The sequence below is a fragment of the Wyeomyia smithii genome, chromosome 3 (assembly GCF_029784165.1).
Source record: "Wyeomyia smithii strain HCP4-BCI-WySm-NY-G18 chromosome 3, ASM2978416v1, whole genome shotgun sequence".
NCBI lineage: Eukaryota > Metazoa > Arthropoda > Insecta > Diptera > Culicidae > Wyeomyia > Wyeomyia smithii.
In genome coordinates this window covers 58,604,315-58,628,409 of record NC_073696.1, presented here as the reverse complement: position 1 = coordinate 58,628,409, position 24,095 = coordinate 58,604,315, and the positions used below count along the sequence as shown (strand labels likewise).

Sequence of the window (24,095 nt, the reverse complement as noted above, 5' to 3'; positions counted from 1 at the left end):
AAGATTGTAATGGAGAAAAATAAAAAATGTTTTCCGACGTCTGATGAGTAGTACACTGTGATGTTTGCTCGTAATTGAAGTACTGTGATGTTTGCTCGAAACTGAAACTTTCGGAGGGGGTCAGGCTGTTCAGCGTTACGTAATTTTATGGGGAAAGGAGTCATATCGTCACATAGGGGGGGGGGGGAGGGTGTCTGAAATCTGAATTTTAGCGTTGCGTAATTTGTGAACGACGCTTGAGGATATCAGATGAGTTTTTATCAAACACCACGGTAGCCAAGCGCCTCCATTGGGAAAGCTACTGCAACTCTTCAATGGAGGCGCTTGGCTAAAAAAGACACGGTGCTTGGAAAATGTTATTTTTGGACCACTGAATTTCTGAAAGTCTCACCCTAAAGGTCGAACAAAAAAATAAGAATTTAAATTTTTGTGGTATAAACTACTATAGCGCTTTCGAACATGATTGGAGCGGAAAAAATTAAGAGGACTTTTTTGAAAGGAATGGCTGATAATACTGGTCGACAAAAGCAAAAAAATGTTGCCCCAAAAGCTCAAAATAGTTGCCCTAGCAAGACTATTGCTTCAACCCATTCCTGTGAATTTTGGAGTGAATGCAGAAGTGCATTAAAGTACGTCAGAGTTTCGCATAGATGTTGCTTGCCGGCTTTGTCGTTTCAACGTTATGTTTGACGAGAAAACCCACTTATGTCTCCAGAAAAGTTTAATGTTCCAGAGGCGCCAAAACTCACAGAAATGGTTGAAACGCTATAATTTTTCATTTTTCCAAGGTGAGCTCTAGGGTAAAACCTGTGTTTATCAATGTAATCCTACTTTCAAATATTTACACAAGTTTTTCTTGAAACAACATTTTTCCAATGAACGTGCATTATGCATTATTATCTCAATCTTCTTATGAATGGCACTAATTTTTTTTTATAGCAAAAATTCTTTATTTTCAGCAAAAATAAACCACTCGTGAAAAATTTGAAATGCAACTTGGCACGTCCAATTTTGTTAAGATTGCTTTTTATATTTCAATAACTAATTTTTGCTATTGAATCATCTTTTCTTTAAAAAAAAAACCTAAATTAATCCACCTAGCGGTCAGACTCAGCCTTTCTCATTCAAACTTATTATTTGTAAAAATAGATTTACATGAATGCTTAAATCCAATAAATGTTTATCCACTTTTTGGGTTCTAAAATAATGATGTTGTAATAGAAGTATAAAATATGAAATTTGACGTAATGTTAGTACTTAAGAAATAGCGAAATAAAAGCAATGACTCTTAATTTCGAACAATTTAATCACGAGCGATGCCGGGAACGTTCAGATAGTACGATACCACATTTAAATCATGTTGAGGCCATATATATTGATCGAAGCAGGTAAAGTGTTGAATAGTCTTTGAATTTCTTTTCTTTCTAAAACTTTTCAACAGCATATCAAATTGTTATGAAGTTTGTTATTTGTAAGTTTGAGAGATGACTCATTTGTATGACACTAGTTAAGTTCAAATAAATCGTGTAATACTTGAGATAATAGACTTTCGTTGTTTTACAAATTAAAACATAACGCTTGCTTAAGTTTGAGTACAATCATATGAAAAGGTAACGTATGGGGCAGCCAAACTTTGAAACCACGTGTTCAATCATAATGCATCAGTTAACCCTTAACTAGCCCGTTCATCTGATATCAATATTGTTCAAATCGGTTGTGTAGTTTCGATACATTACAGACGAAGTTACAGTCCGATTACTGCAAAATTCAATAGGGCTCTGACAAATATGAGTGAGTCCAAGTAAGTTGTCTTGGAATATGTTTCTTTTCATAGCTGGATTTCACATTTTTAAACATAACAGGCAAAGTAATAATCCGTTTGTAAAAAAAATCATTAGGGTCTTATCGGGCAACAAGACCTTTCATATGACCCTAATTTTATAAAAATCGGGCCAGCCATCTTTGAGAAACAGTGAGTGAGTGAGATTAAATAGTCTCTAGAACACGTTTCTTTCCATAACTTCTGAACCACATGTTCAATCTACATAAAATTCGAAAGTTAAGTTTTTAAGGTAGCCCGTTCATTTAAAACTAATTTTAGTCAAATCAGATGTGTGGTTTCTGAGATATTGATGTTTCGTGATTTTTACACTTTGATACATAACCTCTAAACTAGAAATCAGATTACAATAAAATTCAATGGGGTCTTATAGGGCAACTAGACCTTTCATTTGCAATTGATTTCATTGAAATCTGTTCGGTCAGACCATCTCTGAGAAAAGTGAGTGCGAAAAAAGGTGCATATACACACGTACACACCCACACACAAACATATACACCTATACATGCTTATATGCAGAAAATGCTCGATTCGTCTAACTGAGTCGAGTAGTATATGACATTCGGCCATTTGGATCACTTTTCTACCTTTTAATTAGCCAGTGATCGTTAGGAGGAAGTCAATATGTTTACTTTCATTATGTGATTTCACATTTTCATGAACAACGGACAAAGTTACAATCCGATTGCAATGAAATTCAATAGCAACCTATGAGGCAACTAGACCTTTCATTTGACACTAATTTTGTGAAAATCGGTTCAGCCATCTCTGAGAAAAATGAGGGAGTTTAAACAACCTCAGGATAACTTTTCTTTACATAACTTTTGAGCCATATGTTCAATCATTACGAAATTCAAAAGTTAAGGGTTCTGGAAACAGCCCGATCATTTGAAACCAATTTTATTAAAATCGGCTGTGTGGTTTCTGAGATATTGATGTTTCGTGATTTTTACATATTGATACATAACCTATGGCGCAACTAGACCTTTCATTTACAATTAATTTTATGAAAATCGGTCCAGCCATCTCTGAGAAAAGTGAGTGAGAAAAAAAAGTTGCACATACATACACACACACACACATACACACAAACATACATACATACATACATACAGAAAATGCTCAGTTCGTCGAAAGGGGTCGAGTGGTATATGACATTCGGCCATTGGGACCACTTTTATACTTTTGGTTTTTCCAGTGATTGCTATACCTTTCTAGGAGAAAGGCAAAAAGTTGAGGCCAGCAGATTGCTTGTTTGGATGAAAAAGTCGGAAAAAATACTTTCTACAGTCGATAGATATTTTTTTAGAAAATTGGTTGAATATTATACGAGAACGGTTGAAAATCCTTTACCAGGATCCTGCAATGCGAAAAAATCTTTTCAAGATCGAGTGACTGGAGTTGTAGTTATCTAGAAGTTACCCATAGACATTTTTTTTCGAATCGTTAATACATATTTATTGATAGATTGTTGTTCCAAAATGAAAATGACAAAATTGTTCAGAAATAACTTTCATCAATATCCATTAAGTTTTCTAGAATTCTGGAACAGTGCTGCTAGTCTCCCCTAACTAACAGGCAGAGAATCCTGAGTAAGAATCCCCAGGATACCTTTAACTCGGTGACGGAATCGTGAAAGGAATCGCAAACACGATTCGGAGGATTCCCACTCGCGATTCTTATTCAAGAATCCTAGAGCCATATACAGGGCATTCCTCAGGAATCTTTTTTTAGGAATCCTTTTCAATGACGCTCACGAATCCAATGCGAGGAATCCTAGAGAATCTATGTGAATCGTATGTGTTCGTCCGGGTCGTTTCATTGTATTTTTATAGACTGGCGCGAAACCTGTTATAAAACCTAAATTAATCCACCTATCGGTCAGACCCAGCCTTTCTCATTCAAACTTATTATTTGTAAAAATAGATTTACATGAACGCTTCAATCCAATAAATGTGTATTCACTTTTTGGGTTCTAAAATAATGATGTTGTAATATGAGTATAAAATATGAAATTTGACGTAATGTAAATGCTCAATAAATAGCGAAATAAAAGTAATGATTCTTAATTTCGAACAATTCAATCACAAGCGATACCGGGAACATTCAAATGGTACGATAGCATATTTAAATTATATTGTGGCCACATATATTGATCAAAGCAGGTATAGTTTTAAATAGCCTTTGAATTTCTTGTCTTTCCATAACTTTTGAACCACATATCAAATTGTTATGAAGTTTTTTATTTGTAAGTTTGAGAGATGACTCGTTCGTATGACACTAGTAATGTTCAAATAAGTCGTGTAAACTTTGAGATAATAGAATTTCGTTGTTTTATTAACAATTTAATACATAACGGTTGCTTAATTCGATTATAATCAAATGAAATGGGAACGTATAGGGCAGCCAAACTTTGAAACCACGTGTTAAATCATAATTCATCAGTTAACCCTTAACTAGCCTGTTCATCTGATAATACAATTGATCAAATCGGTTGTGTACCTTCTGAGATAATAAAGTTTCGTGATTTTCACAATTTGGTACATTACAGACGAAGTTACAGTTCGATTACAGTAAAATTCAATAGAGTGTTTTGAGTCAGCTAGACCTTTCATTTGACACTTATTTCATGAAAATCGGTTCAGCCATCTCTGAGAAAAGTGAGTGAGTTTATGTTTTCTTCGGAATATGTTTCTTTTCATAGCTAGATTTCACATTTTTAAACATAACAGGCAAAGTAATAGTCCGATTGCAATAAAATCAATAGGGTCTTATGGGGTAACTAGACCTTTCATATGACACTGATTTTGTGGAAATCGGTCCAGCCATCTCTGAGAAACATTAGTGAAATTAAACAGTCTTCAGAAGACGTTTCTTTTCATAACTTTTGAACCACATGTTCAATCTATATAAAATTCAAAAGTTAAGAGTTTTTAAAATAGCCCGTTCATTTGATATCAATTTTATTGAAATCGGTTGTGTGGCTTCTGAGATATTGATGGTTCGTGATTTTTATATTTTTAAACAAAACCTCCAAAATAAAAATCCAATTACAATGAAATTTAATAGGGTCTTATGGGGCAACTAGAACTTTCATTTGCATATAATTTCATTAGATTCGGTCCAACCATCTCTGAGAAAAGTGAGTGAAAATAAAAATCTGCACATACACACACACACACACATACAGAAAATGCTCAGCTCGTCGAACTGAGTCGAGTGATATATGCCACCGGCCCTTTGGAGCACTTTCATATCTTCGGTTTTGCAAGTGATTGCTATACCTTTCTAGGAGAAAGGCAAAAAGTTAAAAAAATTATTAATAAGGAGTAAAATATACGTGTGAAGAAATAGCGAAATAAAAGAAATGACTTTGAATTTCGTACACTTCAATCACGAGCAGTACCGGGAACGTACGAATAGCACAATACCAAATTTAAATTTTGTTGTGGCCATATGTTTTTTTTTTTTATGTAACTGAAATCGGTTCAGCCATCTCTGAGAAAAGTGAGTGAGTTTGAGTAGTCTTCGGAATATGTTCCTTTTCATAGCTGGATTTCACATTTTTAAACAAAACAGGCAAAGTAATAGTCCGATTGCAAAACAAATCATTAGAATCTTATGAGGCAACTAGACCTTCCATTTGACACTGATTTTATGAAAATCGGTCCAGCCATCTCTGAGAAACATGAGTGAGATTAAACACCCTCCAGAACACGTTTCTTTAAATAACTTCTGAACCGCAAGTTCAATCTTCATGAAACTCAAAAGTTAAGGGTTTTTTAAGTAGCTCGTTCTTTTAAAACTAATTTTGTTAAAATCGGTTGAGTAGTTTCTGAGATAATGATGTTTCGTGCTTTTCACATTTTTGAACATAACCTCTAAACTAAAAATCCGATTGCAATGAAATTCAATAGGGTCTTATGGGGCAATTAGACCTCTCATTTGCAATTAATTTCATGAAGATCGGTCCAGCCATCTCTGAGAAAATCGAGTGAGATTGGAAGAGCGTTACACACACATACACACACACCCATACGCACACACACACATACAGAAAATGCTCAGCTCGTCAAACTAAGTCGATTGATACACGAGATTCGACACTTTGGAGCACTTTTATACCTTTGGTTTTTCCAGTGATTGCTATACCTTTCTAGGAGAAAGGCAAAACGTAAAACTAATATTTCATTCCAATTTGATATCCAAAAATCACTGTTTGGTATGTGCTAGCTTATTTTATGTATAAATTCTAATCTTCATTCGGGGGGAAGCAAAAAACAAACAACTGAAACAAACCAGATCGTGCGATCTTAAGGCTTTTTCAACGATAGCTGAAGTTGTTTGTGGCAATAGAAATGCTATCAGCCAACACACATGTCAGCGTTCGTTATACTTACTTGATTATAATCGCGGGTTTTTCCTTCATTTGAAGGCTGCACAATGTCATATCATTCAGCTTCGGACTTATAGTGCAAGTTCAGCGTTGCAACGCCCTGCATGTTTAATGCAGTTTTTACTGTGATTGAAGTGGCAGCAGTCCCCATTAAACCACGTTAGCGTGAATAAATATTGTAATGTTTTACACAGTATATTTGGTGATAGGTTACTATTTTATACAACAAGGTTAGTATGGTTAGCATAATACTGTGCTATTAATACATTCCCCAACTCAATTTATCTAGTTCAAGGTATTTTTGATTATGGACCTCCCATGCTCCCAAATGAGCGGACATCGTTGGATGGTGAGTAGACGCGACTTAGAGTTAACTTTAATTTATTATTTGTAGATCATTCGTAGACTGCCATTTACGTTACCGCCTTCCACCGCATTACAAGTTTCGTTTAGTGGGTCCAGCTTTGGGACATCCATCTCGCTTGAAGGAAACAGCTCACCTGGGCATCATAGGATGGACCCTACCAGATCAGACAGTCGAGTGGCGATGTGAGGGAACGTTGATTTGGTTTGACGTCGTACTGACGGCTGCTCGGTGTACGATGGATTTCAAGTTAGTCATGTTGTCTAGAATCGATTGTTTAACAAACAGTGTTTCCCCCCAGTGGTCAGCAACCGAATGTGGTAGGGTTCGGAGGTTTGAATGTTGATGATTATGATGATCCTGAGGACATTAAACAGTTTGCAATAGTCAATGTCACCAGATTTCCAAAATATAATATAAAGTCTTCGAACCATGATATTGCGCTTCTGAGGTTGGATAGAAACGTAACGTATGTTTGAGAATACTGTACAATGTTGAAATCAAATATTTATGTAATGATTATCTACAGTATCAATAGTACGGCGATACCCACATGCCTTTGGACAGAGAAAGAGTTTCGGTTTAAAACACTAGAAACTGCTTTTTGGGGTAAACTTAACTCAGGGAATACTTTGAGTCTCAGTTAATTTTTTCTAACTACTCAGCACAGGAACAAAGACCGCTGAGAGTATCATTCAGAACAACCAAACTCTCGAAATGTTGTACGAATCAAACAGATAGCATGAGTGAACATGTCTGCGTGTTAGTCGAGAACGATGAGAAATGTGAAGTAAATAATGTCGCTCAATACTAAATGTCCATTCGTCATGAAGTCTTCCATTTCTAGATTCATGCAGGAGCTCCACTCCAAACCCGGCTAATGCACAATGGACGGATAACGCCATTTCTGGTTGGAATATCATCCGATGGGTTGGATTGTGGTGCTAGTGCTACCGTAGCATATACTAAGGTGTCCAACTATTACGCTTGGATAGTGACTGCTATGCAATCGTATGGAATCCCAGTAAATGGTATTATAAAGCATTTTAAACTAGCTTGCGCGAGCGCAGTTGCGTATTTGTTGTAAATATTTGCAGAGGCCACGTACAACTCTACCTCGTGTGCGTTACGTTTTGTGATGTTCCGCGATTATGAAGATCCCATCATTATGCACAAAAGTAATAGTTCAGTTAGTATTAACCTTGGGCATCGCAGCAAGTCACTGGAAGATCAACTTCCCTCGTACGTAGTGCAGTTAGCGTGGCATACGAAGGAAGCTCGCAATTGTCACGGGATAATTATCGACGAGTCGACGGTAGTGACCTTGGCTGATTGTGTCCATCACGATGGGTAAATTGATGGCAACCTAAGGCCGCTTGGCAATTTTGAAACTGTTCGTTTTCAGATTCCCGGTAACTCACGTAGTGCTGTCGAAAAACGTACGGATTAATGTATCATCCGTCCACATCCACCCCGACTTCGAAAATGGCTCCGCATACAACAACATCGCTGTCCTGGATTTGGAAAAATTTATCGACATTAGCCAATTTCAACCAGTTTGTATATGGCACGACAATACAATTCCTTACGAAAAAGCGAACATTTTTGGATTCGGTAGAGCAGATATCAATGCATTTTGGCCAGATGAATCAGATGAGACGCCTGGCTATCTTAAAGTGCAGTTAAAAGTTCAGAACGCATCCACATGTCTAGTTCCTGACAGTTTCTCTGCCAGCCTGAAAAATGGCTTAGGCACTGAGCACATATGTCTCGGAAAAGATTTCTTCCTGGTTCCTGACTCATGTCAGCTAGTACACGGAGGGGCTATTGACGAATCAATGTTTCGTAGCGGCAATGTTTACCCTACGACTTACGGGTTGGTACAGTACGGTCCAGATTGTGGCTTCGGAGAACATGCTATAGCCACTAGTTTGGCAAGTTACGTCGCATGGATGGAGTCCTTGTTGCTTCCTAAGCGCTCTGAAGGTAACGCAGCGTTACAGTTTATCGATACCAGTCTTATTGAAGGGGATCCTTGTACCCTAAGTGGTGAACTGTTAGGCATATGTGTGCATGTATCAAAATGTTCGAGAATGTGGTTCCAACTGCTTCCAACAGACAGTTTCCTGCTATGTTCGTCAAGTTCGGTAGTTTGTTGTCCATTCGATCACGTTAGAAAAAATGAAAGCATCCACCCAGACATTGCAAACTGCCCGGAAACTGTTCAAAGTTTGATGCCAAATTCTCGCAATGGATCAATGGTAATGTAATTCCATTAAAATTGCCTTCGAAAATTAACGCTTTTTGGTGTCTGTTTCTAGGTTCGCTTGGGCTGGTTGGTTGAAGACAGTTTGGAATTTCGATGCATTGGTACTATCATCACAAATAGCGTTATTTTAACCACGGCCAGCTGTCTTGGAAGTGTCACCCCGGATTGGGTTGAACTGGTTGCGAATGTATCGGAGGTTAGATACGAAGTGAGTTGCATGGTGATACATCCAGGTTATAACTCCTCCGAGGATAACATCAACGACCTGGCTTTGGTTAAACTACATAATACACTGGAGTGGAGCTCTCAAGTGTTTCCCTCGTGCTTGTGGACCAAAGAAACACATACCCCTGTAGAATTGCGAATGGTTTACTCAGGTAAGTTTAACATGGTCGAGCAGCCAGTAAATTTAAACTTTGTGTTTACTTCCAACAGAAGAAACCGGAAAAATCCAGTCTTCCCTGGTGCTAGCAATGTACAATTCGGATTGCCAGAGAACACACATCAATAAGGTGCTCGGGACGCAAATATGCGCTAGAGATCGCGGCAGCAACTCGACCTGCGTTAGCACCCACAGTCAGTTGATGTGGTATAGAAACGATGGAGTTCAGTTCGTCGTTGGTTCTGCGGTAGATGCCCCGGACTGCAGGGATTGGTATTACATGATGTTTACCCGAATATCTTCGTTCACTAATTGGATAGCACAAAATGTGTGATTGTTAAGCTCATAGAGAAGAAATAAAATGGTTCTATAAATAATAACCGGTGCTAATTTTAAGCAGTTCTCATTTTTATGTTGAAGTGTCATCGTGCTCTTCCGAAAATCAATATATCTGATAGTACCTTAGACCTTTCCCATGGTGCACTAGTAGACTAGGGCCTTTATTTCCAAGCAATTATCTTGTACCTATATCAAACAGTTGGCTGGGAAGTATATGAATAATAAACAAAAGGCCGAGTTTCGCTTTTCTATGTTCCGGTTATCAATCTTATTGATCTCTCCTTGCGGTTTTAATTTCCGAAACTGTGTCCATGTCTCTTCAGAACTGCTACTGCTCTCAATTGATATTTATGAGCTATTTTCTTCAAATGAGTTTTCTTCGTCGAACGCACTTTCATTCCGAAATGCTGTTACCCTTGCTATGTATATTGCAGATCGTTGTTCTAGCCATGTGCATAGACTGGATATTTTCATTTTTGTCTGTTCATTGTAGGAGTGGTGTGAAATGCTCCGTATACCATTCACAACCCTCTATTGTGAATTGTTCCTAACATTCAAATATTTTTGGCACTCAGCAGTGTACATTTTATTCCAGAATCCAGAATAGATTGATTTGTATAACTATGGGAGAGTAGATCTATCTCCAACCCAAATACTTTTTGCTACACGCTGGCTCTTGGAGTAGTGTATTATTAATATTAATAATGACGGAAAGATAAGGTTCGCAAAGATTTCTTAGGATTCCTAACTTTGGAATCGTGGGCGTTCTCGGTAAGGATTTCTGAAAAAAGAATCCCCAAGACTGCTCAGTCTGTATGATTGGATTCTTGAATGAGAATCGCGTTAGAAGAATCCGTCGGATTCGAAAGCTTTCACATTGAAGAATTCTCAGAATTGGAAACGCCTGGACGAAAACATTAGTTTCACATAGATTCTTCCCACATTGGAATTGTGAGCGTTTTCGATGAGGAATCCTGAAAAACGAATCCTCAAAACTGCCCAATCATCATCCTAATTTGCGGTCTTAGGGCATCATTTCAATTCCGAGACTACTTATTTTGGGTGGTATTTGGCACATTTTAGGTTGTTTTCCAGAAACCGGAAGTCACCATTTTGAAGTTAAAAAGGGCGTCTGGGATCGTTTTCGGGTCTCAGGACGTCATTCGGTCACATTGGATGGTATTCGAGGATTTTTTATTTAAATTCTCAGATCCAGAAACTGTTCCGGAAGGACCATTTCGAGGGCATATCACCAAAGTAACCAAAGCCATACAAATGGTCTGTGAAAGTAATTTGATGAACCAATAATTGTAAGATTTTGTTTAAATATTCATAAAATTCCGCAGTTCCGGAACGTAAAACCGGATCGGCCTCGCTAAATAGCTATTTTGTGTTGCTTGCACACTTTTCGTCCCACTTGCTGGACAATATTTTTCGTTGTTGTTGTTGTTGTTAGATGGCCGTACGTCCTAAGACATGGCCTGCATAACGTGGTTCCGTCAATTCACTCGGTCCATGGCTGCCTGCCTCCAGTTCCGCGGGCACCCGGTACTTTGCAGATCGTGCTCCATCTGGTCCACCCATCTCGCTCGTTGCGCCCCTCGCCTTCTCGTTCCCGCCAGATTTGAAGCGACACCAATTTTGCAGGGTAGCTATCCGGCATTCTAGCTACATGCCCTGCCCAGCGTATTCTCCCAGCTTTAGCCACTTTCTGAATACTGGGTTCACCGTAGAGGCGCGCAAGCTCGTGGTTCATCCTACGCCTCCACACTCCGTTTTCCTGCACACCGCCAAAGATGGTTCTTAGCACCCGACGTTCAAAAACTCCGAGTGGTCGCAAGTCCTCCTCGAGCATTGTCCACGTCTCATGCCTGTAGAGAACGACCGGTCTTATTAGCGTTTTGTACAGGATACACTTGGTGCGAAGACTCAGATTTTGCGACCGTAGTTTTTTATGGAGCCCATAGTAGGCACGACTTCCACTGATAATACGTCTCCTTATCTCCCGGCTGGTATCGTTGTTCTCAGTTACCAGAGAGCCGAAGTACACAAGCTCGTCGACCACATCGAACTCATCCCCGTCGATTGATACCGTATTGCCTAGGGGTGCCCTGTCGTGCTCGGACCCACCTGCAAGCATATACTTAGTTTTTGACGTTTTTATCTACAGTCCGATCCTATCTGCTTCACGTTTCAGTCGGGTATACTGGTCTGCTACCGTTTCAAATTTTCTGCCGACAATATCCACGTCTACGCAAAGCAAATAAATTGACCTGATCTGTTGAAAATCGTGCCCCGCATGTCAAACCCCGCTCGTCTCATAACACCCCTCTAGCGCGACGTTAAACAATAAGCAGGAGAGACCATCACCTTGTCGGAGCCCCTGTGAGACTCGAATGGGTCCGACGTTCCACCCGAAATTCTCACACAACACTTCAAATCCTCCATCGTAGCCTTAATCAGTCTTGTCAGCTTCCCCGGGAAGCCGTTTTCGTCGAGAATTTTCCATAGCTCTTGTCGGTTTATTTTATCGTATGCGGTTTTAAAATCGACGAAAAGATGGCGTGTAGGGACTCTAAACTCACGGCACTTTTGGAGAATCTGCCGCAGTGTAAAGATTTGGTCAGTCGTAGACCGTCCTTCCATGAAGCCGGCCTGGTAGCTTCCTACAAACCTGCTGGCTAGGGATGGGCGATACTCTCTGAAGTATCGATACCTGAGTACTCGAATACTTTTGCACAAAACGATACCAAGTATCGTGGTATCGGTATAGAAAGTATCGATGCCAAAATACTCGATGCTTTTGGCCGAAGTATCGATACCGCTGGTATCGATACTGGTATCGCTTATCTCCAATAGAAGGCATCGGTGGTATCGGTATCGTTTCAAAGAATCGTTGGCAAAGTATCGATACCACTACTAATCGCTAGCAACGAGTATCGATGCCAAAATACTCAATACTTCTGCTCCTGGTATCGATACCGCTGGTATCGATACAAGTATCGCCCATCGCTACTGCTGGCTAATGGTGACAGGCGTTGGAAGGTGACATGGGAAAATATTTTTCGTAAATTTCTAATTACCTATTTCCCCAGTTAGTACATTTTTCAATCGTCAGTTCCACATTTACTGCTTAAAATAGAAGTAAAATAATAAATTCAATAAGCTTTAAGTAATAATCATGTTAGCGTACTTCGATTATTAAACTTGGGCTTTCCTGGATTTAAGGCTTTGGTTACAATAGTGTTACAAAAGTGTTCTAGGGGTATTTATATTATTGTTTCTTTTGATAAGAAATGTCAAAAGAAATACATATTCTACTGACTTTTCTTAATTTAAATAGCAAAACTATTGAAAAAATCGATTTCGAATTTTAACAACTGTAAATGGTTTTAAGACATACCCTACCGTCAAGAAACTATGACACAGGGAGGCCAGGTCATTTTTCAAGTATCTTCACCCTCCACAAATAATGTCTTCATACATAGGAAATTTGTAAACACGGTCCCCGTTGAAAGTTTACAAAACTTCCAGTGACACATTAAATCGAGTGAGGTTAAACAACCGACTATAAGACTTCCACTTATTCACACGCGCTCAAATGTTTTCAATATTAAGACATGTCTTCACATCTGGCATCCCTGTTATGACACGTAAACCAGGGTTATATTTTCCACAAGCCAGCAGCAGAAATGTCACTTAGCTTATCAGGGTTATATTCCCCAAAAAGCCAGCAACAGCAATGTCACTCTGTGCACTACTTGCCAGTTAGTGAAAATTTAAAACAAATAGAATTTTTCAATTTCAAAATCAAAGAAAACTCGTAGAGATCTAAGACAAATTACGTAATGCCTACGTAAAGCAGGTATTTTTTCAAACTAAAACCCCCTATTTCGAACTTCATCACGGTCGAATGTTGATTCTCGGTTCACAAAATAGTGAGATGTAGGATTGTAAATTTTTTGCAACTGCGTGAAACCCCGAAAAATCTGCCTCTCAGGTTACGCTCTCGCACACATTTTCAGGAAGTCTGCGCAAATATATATAAACTCAAAACTCTGAAGAAACTTTTATACAATGGCAAATTGAAAAAACACAAACTCGCAAGCATTGGGTTTTACAGACAAACTTGCACATTCAGTATTTCTGATGTTACTGAAAACTTCGTTTGAATCATGCATGCGTTACAGCAAGAAGATAGAACCAATGGACTCAAGGTCCATGTACAGTCGCTGTGTTCAGTTCGCTGATATAGGTATATGTTTAAGTTTTGGTCTTTTCGAATAATTTTCTTTCAGTTTTAGCACAGAGAAAGATAAATAAAAATATTATTGAATCTAGTTTTGAAGAAATGAAATCTTTCAAAATGAGAAATTTTCAAATGCTTACCATTAGTTACAGCAGGAGTGTTTGCTCAATATTACTTCCAGACATAGGTTTTTTATATTTTCAGAACGTAATCAAAAAGTTACAGGATTAAATTAGAAAGTATAACACTTTGAGAAAGAGATAGCTAAGATGAAATCTATATTTTCTCAATCAGGTCCACCGTCTTCTTAGAAACGCAAATCCGGGTTATCTTTTGCCAAGCAGTATGTACTATTGCTCTGCAGACAAAATTTGCCAAATGTCAGGCACTTCTTTCAAAACTCAATCTTAATTTTCTTTTATTGTAGAATATATTGCAATCCACTAGTGTTATGAGTTTGCAGAGACGCGAAAGGTTCAACCAGGACGCCACGCCTTTATCATCTATATAAAGTTAATGCAGATGCGTGTATGCGGACACGAAATTTTTTTTTTAATGAAACCTAAAGATTCCTACACTTGGGCTCTTGGGGATTCAATGAGAAGGTTTTCACACGCTTTTCGAACAGATTCTATCTGTATCGCAGAAACGATTCCTTTCACGATTCCATCTCCGAGTTATAGATATACTGAAAATTCTCATTCAGGATTCTGTGTGTTTCAGTCATGGTGGTCTTTTTGCCCAGCCAAAATATTATTGCAGCGCGATTTTCAGCCGATATTTCAAAACCGGTACTTTCTTGCCTATTTTGTATGTCATTTAGTGCTGCTTGTTCAACTTTTGCACCGTTAGCTATCAGTACGACATCATTGGCGTATATTAAGAACTTTGTATTTAGTGGAAAACATGTTGATATTATGTTAATTGCATCTAGGAACAAAGTAACGCTAATTAGTGAATATTGGCATAGGCATGTTTCCTTTTTTTTTCTCGTTTAAAAGTGTTCCATTAGTTGTAACTTTGAATATCCTTTTCTTCAGAATGTTTTCAGAATATTTTCATTCTTGTAGAAAATGTTATTTACTTCAAACTTATTGAATATTCGAAGAACGGCTTAACAAGGATTTTCTCTAGCAATCCTGCTGCAGCTTGTTGATGTTCTAAATTTTCTTACGAGTGAGAAACAATTTTGAGTAAAATTCAGCTTGGAAGGCTTCTCCGAGGGTACTATGAGCAAAAAATCATAACTTTGCCGAACAAAGTTAATTTTCATATTCGAAAATGAGAAAGGTAAAATTTGTTGTTCATCGTTAAGTGGATTAATCACAATTTTGCACTTTCTATAGTTTGGAGAATAATGAATGGAACAACTTTACTGAAAATACCGCGGTTCTAAAATCAATTTTTATGGGTCAAAATTATTTCGAGCGCGTTTTTTTCAATTTCGGAAACAGCGCGTTAAGATGATCAGTGCGGTTAGCTCCCTTAAATACTCATACTTAAGGCCTCAAATGATGAATTTCATTTTTCTCAAGTGAATCCAGCTTTCCTGAACAAGTGCGCCATAAAAACTATACTTGAAAAACTGTAGAATTGTCTGTGGCTCTGTCCAACATGAGTTTTATATGGTTAACTGACCGCAGCAAATAATTGAAAAAAAAAACTGTAGTTTTTCTAATTCTTACAGTTTAGGAGTTAAAAATACTATGAATATATAAACTTATTACACTAACTTTAATCAGTTTCTACCCGAGAACGATCGAACTTGAGGTAGAATGCTTGACAACTTATGGTAGTTATGTTCCATTGCTTTTATTTTTACTTCTGAGACTTCAAGCGCTTCTCACTTCGTGTGCTGATTTTTGCTAGAGGCATATTTGCACCACAGTGTTTTATTTTGCCGATTTCGTGTTCTAAACTAATAGCGTCCTCACATTTTATTTTAGTGATATTGGATTAAGATGTAGTAGATGCTTTTTCTAGTAACTTTGCTTGAGAAGTCGAATTTATATCTCTTATATTTATTAAGAAATAAAAAATATATATTAATAGTTTCTTTAAACCATAATTTTCTACATATCTTGTATTGGTTATTTGAACTGTAATTGGTATTCTAAAAGTACATCTGTTCTAATTCCAGAGGAATACAAAATCATTTGTTTAATAGAGTCTTTTTGATTGTTTCAATGAAGAAAATTCTTTTGTTTTATACTTTTGGTAAATTGATACTTTTTTCAATAACATTGCTATTTTTGAAGACAGCGTTTCACAATCTTCAACAAAGATGAGCCCATAAAAATTGCGCATTTTTTGGGAGGATTGAAGAATGTAAAAAACCATTTGAAAAAGTTGTAATGAAAAATGGTAATTTTTGGTAAAGTTTTACACATGACGTCATCTTAAGTGAGGCAACCTTCTTCATTGTTTATTTTGAATTTTCTTAGCAGAGTTTATTAGTTTCCTGGAATTGCGGCTGTTGTAATGGTAATGAATATATAAACATTACAACTGATAATTTTGAAAAACTGTTTCACTGAAGCCGTAGGAGAAATAAGGCAAACAAAGCTGAAATAACTCTAATAAATTAGAAAATATATATTATCGAGCGTTCAGGCGTAAATCTAAAGAAGAGAAAAGTGAAGTTCGCCATTATTTCTACTACATATTAGTTTTCATAAGTGAAATAACCACTTAACCACTGCTTAGTGTCTATGTGCCATCGCGCAAATTGTTCAGGAGAATCAATTTTCGAAAAATCTCTGAATAAAATTCTGTTCAACGGATTCTTTCAAACAAAATGTTCTAATATAAAGGTTATGAAGTGGTTGAACATTCACGCAAAAGTTGAAGTCTTGTACAATCATTGTGTCTTCCCGATTCGCACAAATGTTGCACAGAAATCGCACAATAAATGTGTGAAACGTATAACGCAACAGTTGTACTGCGAATACATTGACAAAGAATGAAATCAGAATATGTATCATATACCGACACTTCATTTCTCACGTCGGGTGTATTAGTGAATGCTACTCATAGAGCAGTGCAAGCAGCAAACAACTACTTGTGAACTCACTAGATTTAAATAGCTATAATACTCGAACGATTCATCTCGATGGATTTGGTCATTGAAAAGTACAATTGAATGATTTGACAAAAAAAAAAACGAAACAAAATTCTGTTCACTACATTTTGTAATCAACGCTAGCTTCACCGCAAAACTAGCAAAACCCTCCATTCCACAAAGCCACAAAAGCGTTGCCGATTTTTTATGGCAACACTTGTAAATTGTGAATTATTATTATTTGTCATCCTTTGCACGCGATTTTTTCTCAAGCGACGAGAGGAATTTCTCTCTCGCTCGTAGAAAAAGACTCTCTCAAAAGCGTGTGTGCAAAAGACTTGCGTAGCATATGTCTCGTTCTCAAGCAGGAATAAGGGGAAAGGTTTTGCTTCTCGCTCGCTTTGCAATGCTGCTTGATACCAGTTGAAACTGTTTGAGTGTAGTAGTTAGGAGCTGCCAAATACATTGAAAAAACGCTAGAGCAGTAATTGCGTTATGCCCAACACGCAATCATTGTACTGGTGCCAAATTACATCATCTTTTGCGCTGAAAACGAACAATTTTGTATTGGTTTTACACCATCCAACTTTTACGTGTTGGGATACATAAAATTAACAGTTTCTTTGCGAACTCGGTGATTTTGACAAAGTTCCTAGAAAAAGCATCTGCTATCTATCTCGCTGTCCCCAAAAATAATTCTTAATATCTTTCATAAACGGATTAATCACTGAATCATCCATTTCAAAAGAAGCGCAATAACGTACAAAGAAACTTTTCCAAATAAAGTATATCGGAAAAATCAAATGTAAGTATGCTATTAATTCAGAGCACGAAAATGGTAAAATAAAACACTGTGCATACTGGCCTTTAATGTGGTGCGTTTTGGCCGCGAACTTATTTGGTAGCAATCCCAATTTTTATGAAATGTCAAGTATTTTAAAATAAACATACATTATATAGATCCTACAATCATCCTGTATTTTTGTTTATTGTATAAAATCATCTGACTACACATGGTCTTAATGATCTAATGTAAAACACATAAAATATCACATTCTGTCACGAATACGCCGATGGAAGGTTTTTGTTGACACGTTGAAATCAAACAAGTGGTAAACATCTTGGAATCGTCTGCTTATACTAATCATAGGGTCGTTGTCGCCATATACAGTATTCCTAGATGGTTGTCGTAGTCATTGTCTGTACCTTAGAATGCGTTGAGGTGCGTAGATTTGAAGTTGACCAAGCAACGCGGGACTGTCAATCTCAGATTGTAAAATTTTAGCTCCAAAAACTGCTTGGTTGGCATTTCGACGATCAGCTAATGTTTCGATGCCAATTAATGCACATCGATCTCCATAGGAAGTCAAGTCATGAAGGCGCATCTAGGGAAGATTTCGTACCGTGTATCGGACAAACTTATGCTGCACAGACTCAATTCTGGCAATCCACACCTCTTCCAACTTGCAAACGACGAAGTAAATTTTCAAATCATCCGCATAGATCAGCACACATCCTTTGGGTAGAGCCAGAGAGACATCGTTGAAAAAAGAGCGAATGAAACTGGTCCCATATTACTACCTTGAGGAACACCACACAGCGGACTGAACGTTGCCGATTCAGCCGATCTTATCTTTACGTATAGTTTTCAATTTGTCAAGTAGAATTTTAACCAGTCACATAGTCCACCCGAGAAGCCAAGATGTCGAAATTTGGCATCCAATATTTCATGGTCTACCGTGTCGAAAGCAGCTTTAATGTCTGTATATATCGTGTCAATTTGCGCACCACTGTCCATATTGCTTATGCAGAAGGGGGTAATCCTGTTTGAACCTGTCGCTTAAAAGTAATTAAGAGCGCTGTAAATGCTGCTTAAATCCTTAGCTGGTGCGTTTTATACAGTTCACCTTGATGTTATATTTTACGAAAGCCGTTTCAATTATTTCAGCTATTCCTGCATCGTCTGTCACTGTTAAATTTCCGGTGTTGATAGCTCTCGATTTTTGAAGCCCTTTACTAACTGCTCTTTTTCACAACTGTTAAGAGACGACCCAGCTCTTTCCAATCTTCAAAGCTACAGGATCCGACCATGACTGCTAATATTTGTTGATCCCGGATGGCTGTTCACATGTGCTGATATTAATATTGGCTAAGGAAAATACCAAATTTTTGGTTCATCAGATCTATTAAGTCTTTGGTCTTAGTTTGTAGCAGTTTTTTCTCAACATTAACTCGTTTGACACTCATTGCTTATCGATTAGAAATAGAAAAAGCTAAGCAGCAGTCCATCCTTCTATTCATTGAGGAAAAACCCGATCGGATGTGTAGACCAAAAAAAATCAGAACTCTATCAACAAGAGATACAAATTACAAATTTGGTACGATTTTGTATTTTTCCATAAGCTTTTGATAACAAAACTGACTCTGAATGAGTTATAGTAACAAATCCTGAATTGAATTTTTCTGAAACAAGTTCAAACAAGTCGTCTCTATCAAAAGCTGTTGTCTCTTACAACAGTTGTCATTATACTGTTCTATAGGCTATCTTATTTTGCTAGAAAGTTGATACGTCAGTAACAAAGTTTGATATGGGTTTGATACTAGTAGAAAATTTTTTGTTATAATTTCTGTTATTTTAACATCTAACGGGATCAAATTGGAAACACAACCTGAAAGGTTTTTTTCGCAACAAACTAAGAGCTTCTGCTACATGTTTGTTTTGTCTTTCTGATCTGGTCGTCCCATGGCCGGCAAGTCTCCCCCGCTATAACAGTACTTTCTAAAGTCACCTATCGCTTTGTAGCGCACGTGTATTGAAGTCAGCCCTGTTTGCTGATTGTATTCACTCACTGCGTATGAATGATTCTTTATTACATCAGATTCCAAATTAAAAACGTAAACTAGACTTTCCTTGCACTATTCCGAGCCGAGGTCAATCTTCATACAGGACACTCTTTGGTTTTGAAAACTCTTGTTTGAGGATAAAAATTTAAATTTTCTTCAGAGCTATTGTAGCGTGTTACTAATAATATTGCTCGACAAAAGTAGAAAAAATACCCTAAAGCTCAAACTGACAGAAGAAAATGAAAAATTACAGCTTTTTAACCATTCCTGTGAATTTTGGTGCCCCTAGCAAAGATAGATGTGTGTCAAAAGGCCGCAGAATAATTGCTCGTCGAGTTCGTTGCTTCTACGGTTGCTTACGGGGAAACTTCATTTTAACCATTGAAAAACTTTTGGTATCACACAGTTCAATTTCCGTTAGCGTGATCTCACATCAAATTTATTACCATAGCAAATTATAATAAAACTGAATAAAATTATAACCCAACTTACCGGTTCACCATACCTTCGCTAATCGTACATTATTCATAGAAAAAGTGATTCCCTGGCAAATAGCTGATATGCACAGAACAAAACAAAAACATAAAAAAACGTCAGCTCATCTCAGTTACAAAGTAAGTTGAAAATATTCACTTCATCTCTCGGATTAATTCTTTCGTAGTAAAGAGTTGTAATCAGGCTGGAGTCAGTAACGGACGTCACATACGATTTGTGCAAGCCAAACGAGCAGGTTTTAGGTCTTTGATTCAAAAGTTTGCAACTCAGACGAAAAATGAATTTAGCCAAATATCTGGTGACATTAGGATATTTTTTCTACTACGGTTAGTATCGGTGTGCACTATTTGTTTTTTTGTTGTTGAAAAAAAAACATTAGAATGTTTTACATACCGGTTTAATTCAGTACAAGCAGTGGATTCTTCTGAGCTTTTAATGCTTCCAAATGATCGCATAACTCTGGACGGTACGTTTTTAGTGCTAGGATTTCCGTTACATAACATTTGATTTTAAATACTAATTTTTTCGCAGATTGTTATCTCCGGTATCACACGTTTCCGGACAGGCAATGTATAAAACCAGTCTCTGGATCTCCTGCACTGCTGAAGGAGTTCGCTCATATTGGAGCAATTGGCTGGACTCAGTCGGATGGCACCGTTTCGTGGAACTGTGGCGGCACCCTGATCTGGGCTAACGTTGTACTAACAGCTGCCCATTGTACCTTGGATTCAAGGTGCCATTTATGAAATGTCTGAAGGAACTGATTTTTATAGTTTTGATAAATTTTAGCAACACACAACCGGATGTGATTAGATTTGGTGATCTCAATATTTACAGCTCCGATGACGACGACTATGCGCAGCAGCTGAAAATCGTTGAAATTATAAAACACCCTGAACATCGTTATTCAGCTCAATACCATGATATTGCATTGATGAAGCTAGAGAAAAATGTTGTGTAAGTATTGAACTGAACTGAACTGTGATTCACGATACTTCAAAATTTTTAAATTGCTTAGCCTCCATGAAACAGTAGTTCCAGCTTGCCTGTGGACTGATGAAGAAGTAAGATTCAAATCATTGGAAGCGGCTGGATGGGGTGCAATAGGCTTTGGTTCGTAACAATTTATGGGTTTTCATACTGCATAATGATAGAATATTGAATCATACTCTAGCTGCTGAGCAAACGCCGGTTCTGCTGAAAGTAACCCTCAAACCGATAGACAACCAAGAGTGTGGTGAAACTTACACAAATAAGTCAAGCCATAAATTACGCTTTGGTCTTCAAAGCCATCAAATGTGTGCTGTTGATGAAAGAATGGATACTTGCCAGGTGAATCCACTGCAATGATGGGGTGACAATTTCTATACACAATTCTCGCAGGGTGATTCAGGAGGTCCACTTCAAGTCAAATTGATGCACAATGGCAAGGTCACCCCTTTCATTGTTGGGGTTACATCTTTTGGATTAGCTTGTGGCAACTCTGCTCCAGGCGTGTACACGAAAGTATCTTTCTACAATGATTGGATTATTGATACGATGCGAAGTTTTGGGGAAAACGTAAACGGTTGGTATTTTGAGGTTGTCTGTTTTAATCAAAAACATGCTTAGCAGTCTTGAATTTCAGAGTCCACTTACAATGCCACATTTTGCGCATTACGATACGTAAATTTTCGGGAGTATGAGGATGCCGCCATCACCTGGAAAAATGAGTCATTCGTCTCGTTAAATTTTGATCAACTACATGTGCACGAGACCGAAAATCTTCCACCATACGTAGCCAAACTCTCTTGGCGTTCTGGAGGACGTGATGATTGCCACGGAGTAATAATTGATGAAACTACTGTTTTAACATTGGCTGAATGTGTTTTTTATAATGGGTAAGCTTAATATTTTTAACGTGTCATTCTATAACAAAAATTGTCATGTTTTAGGACTTCTGTCGATCATATTCTATATTTGAAGGACCAAAAGATGGACGTTTCTAAGATTCACATTCATCCTGAATATATTGAGGGATCTGGGTATAACAATATCGCTATTTTGTCTTTGGAACATTTAGTGGATGTTTATCAAATTCGACCTGCATGCGTTTGGCATGACCAAAAAATACCTTACAACGAAGTAAACTTCTTCGGGACTGGTAGAGTTGACATAAATACCTTTGACTCAAACGTGCCATTGATTAGTAAGGTGCCATTGCTGCATTTGGCGAGACTACACACAAAACTGTTGATATTTTCTAGATTCCTCAACGACGCTTCTAAGGCCACGTGCAGCTGTTCAAAACTCGACCACGTGTATTATTTCTAAGCAATATGGATCTAGGCTCAAAAATGGATTGAAAGAAGAACACATTTGTATGGGAAATGATTTCTTTCTGGTACCAAAATCCTGTGATGTGTCGATTGGTGGTCCCATCCATTCATATACAGGCTGCGCAGAATACTTTCCCGAAGTATACGGATTAATGCAGTTTGGAAGAGATTGCGGATTTGGGGAACATACCGTTGCAACAGGATTCGCCAATCATCTCGATTGGATGAAGTCGGTGATCCTGAAAAGTCATAGCGAAGAAAAGAGTGCACTCCAGTTTCTAGATTATGATTTGCACGAAGGGGACGCATGCTCAAATAACAACAAGGGACAGGCGGGTCTTTGCGTTAATGTGTCGAAATGTTCACAGAAATGGAAGCAGCTTTTAACCGCAGGAAGTATTTACTTTTGCTCTTCTACCTCAGTGATTTGTTGTCCACTGGATGCAGTCGATCGTGCAGCTGATATTCATCCGGATCTAGCCGCATGTCCAGATGTTGTAAGAAACATCAAGTCGAAGTCGAATGTGGGGTCACTGGTAGGAATGGTTCAATATTTTACCTGATTCACCAAACAAGAATTATTATTTTTATAAAAACACAGGTTCACATAGGGTGGTTCGAGAACTATGACACTATATCATTCAACTGTATAGGTTCTATAATAACAAAAAACATAATTTTAACCACAGCCAGTTGCCTTGGAGAAGTTGTACCAGCTGTTATAAAATTAATTTCGAACGATTCAGATTCCTTTTATCATATTAATGCTACTCTTAAACATCACGCCTTCAATGCAACCGACAACAGTAACGATATCGGACTCTTGAGGCTGACAGAGAAGTTTGAGTGGAGTTCGGATGTGTATCCATCGTGCCTATGGACGAATAAAACGCACACTCCGTTGGTACTGGAAATGATTATTGCAAGTAAATTTCTTTATAAAAATCCAACTGCTCAAAAAAAATTGTATTTCAACGATTGTTATCTCTCACGTAGCTGGACCGGTTGATGTATTCTATCGACGAGTGATAGCGATGTACAATTCGGACTGTCAGAGAACAAACGCTTATCAGTTACCAGGAAGTCAGCTTTGCGTGCGGGATCCTATGCAGAAACCAACCTGTTCGGAAGAACCCAGCATATTGCAGTGGGAACGGGACGATGAAGTAGTATTTGTCGTTGGATCATCCACGATTTTGCCGGATTGTGAAGATCGCTTTTATATGATATTCACCAGATTTTCAGCCTACTCACAATGGATAAGTGATATGCTCCTACGAGTGTGAAATAGTGCAGTAAGATTTTAGTGCAACACTGTGGTAGTTTGTTGATCTAACAAAGGTCCACGCAACGTAATAATGCTTATGGAGAGATTTGAGTGCCCGTTTTATGGAATCAAATAACTCGATTATTATCAATACTTCAACAATATATTTTACATAGTTGGAGAAGAAAAAATTCTCTCGCCTTGAATGTTTTTTTTTCGAATATGTGTTTTTTTGTATACAACCGGATTAGTTGAAGTCGCCAAGTGACGT

At 37.8% G+C, this 24,095-nt stretch overlaps 2 protein-coding genes across 4 annotated transcripts; both read left to right on the top strand.

The window, feature by feature from the left end:
- Window positions 1–6,312: 6,312 nt before the first annotated feature.
- On the top strand, window positions 6,313–9,722 carry LOC129728067 (uncharacterized). Of its 2 annotated transcripts, none has more exons than XM_055686442.1 (11): window positions 6,313–6,466; window positions 6,526–6,585; window positions 6,642–6,849; window positions 6,902–7,069; window positions 7,130–7,209; window positions 7,266–7,390; window positions 7,448–7,631; window positions 7,698–7,950; window positions 8,006–8,861; window positions 8,922–9,246; window positions 9,305–9,722. In XM_055686442.1, exons 1-11 carry the CDS (start codon window positions 6,418–6,420, stop codon window positions 9,583–9,585), a joined length of 2,589 nt encoding a protein of 862 aa, XP_055542417.1. In that variant the 5' UTR covers window positions 6,313–6,417; the 3' UTR covers window positions 9,586–9,722. The 2 variants fall into 2 exon arrangements, with proteins under 2 accessions (XP_055542417.1, XP_055542418.1); XM_055686443.1 differs by having other exon boundaries at window positions 6,397–6,466; window positions 6,631–6,849; window positions 9,305–9,720.
- Window positions 9,723–20,404: 10,682 nt separating this feature from the next.
- On the top strand, window positions 20,405–24,030 carry LOC129727726 (uncharacterized). 2 transcript variants are annotated; one of them, XM_055685824.1, is made up of 12 exons: window positions 20,405–20,565; window positions 20,646–20,705; window positions 20,771–20,972; window positions 21,029–21,196; window positions 21,258–21,352; window positions 21,414–21,571; window positions 21,623–21,806; window positions 21,867–22,119; window positions 22,174–22,427; window positions 22,486–23,093; window positions 23,159–23,483; window positions 23,554–24,030. In XM_055685824.1, the coding sequence occupies exons 1-12, from the start codon at window positions 20,517–20,519 to the stop codon at window positions 23,841–23,843; spliced, it is 2,646 nt and encodes an 881-aa protein (XP_055541799.1). In that variant the 5' UTR covers window positions 20,405–20,516; the 3' UTR covers window positions 23,844–24,030. The 2 variants fall into 2 exon arrangements, with proteins under 2 accessions (XP_055541799.1, XP_055541798.1); XM_055685823.1 differs by having other exon boundaries at window positions 20,411–20,565; window positions 20,619–20,705.
- Window positions 24,031–24,095: the final 65 nt, after the last annotated feature.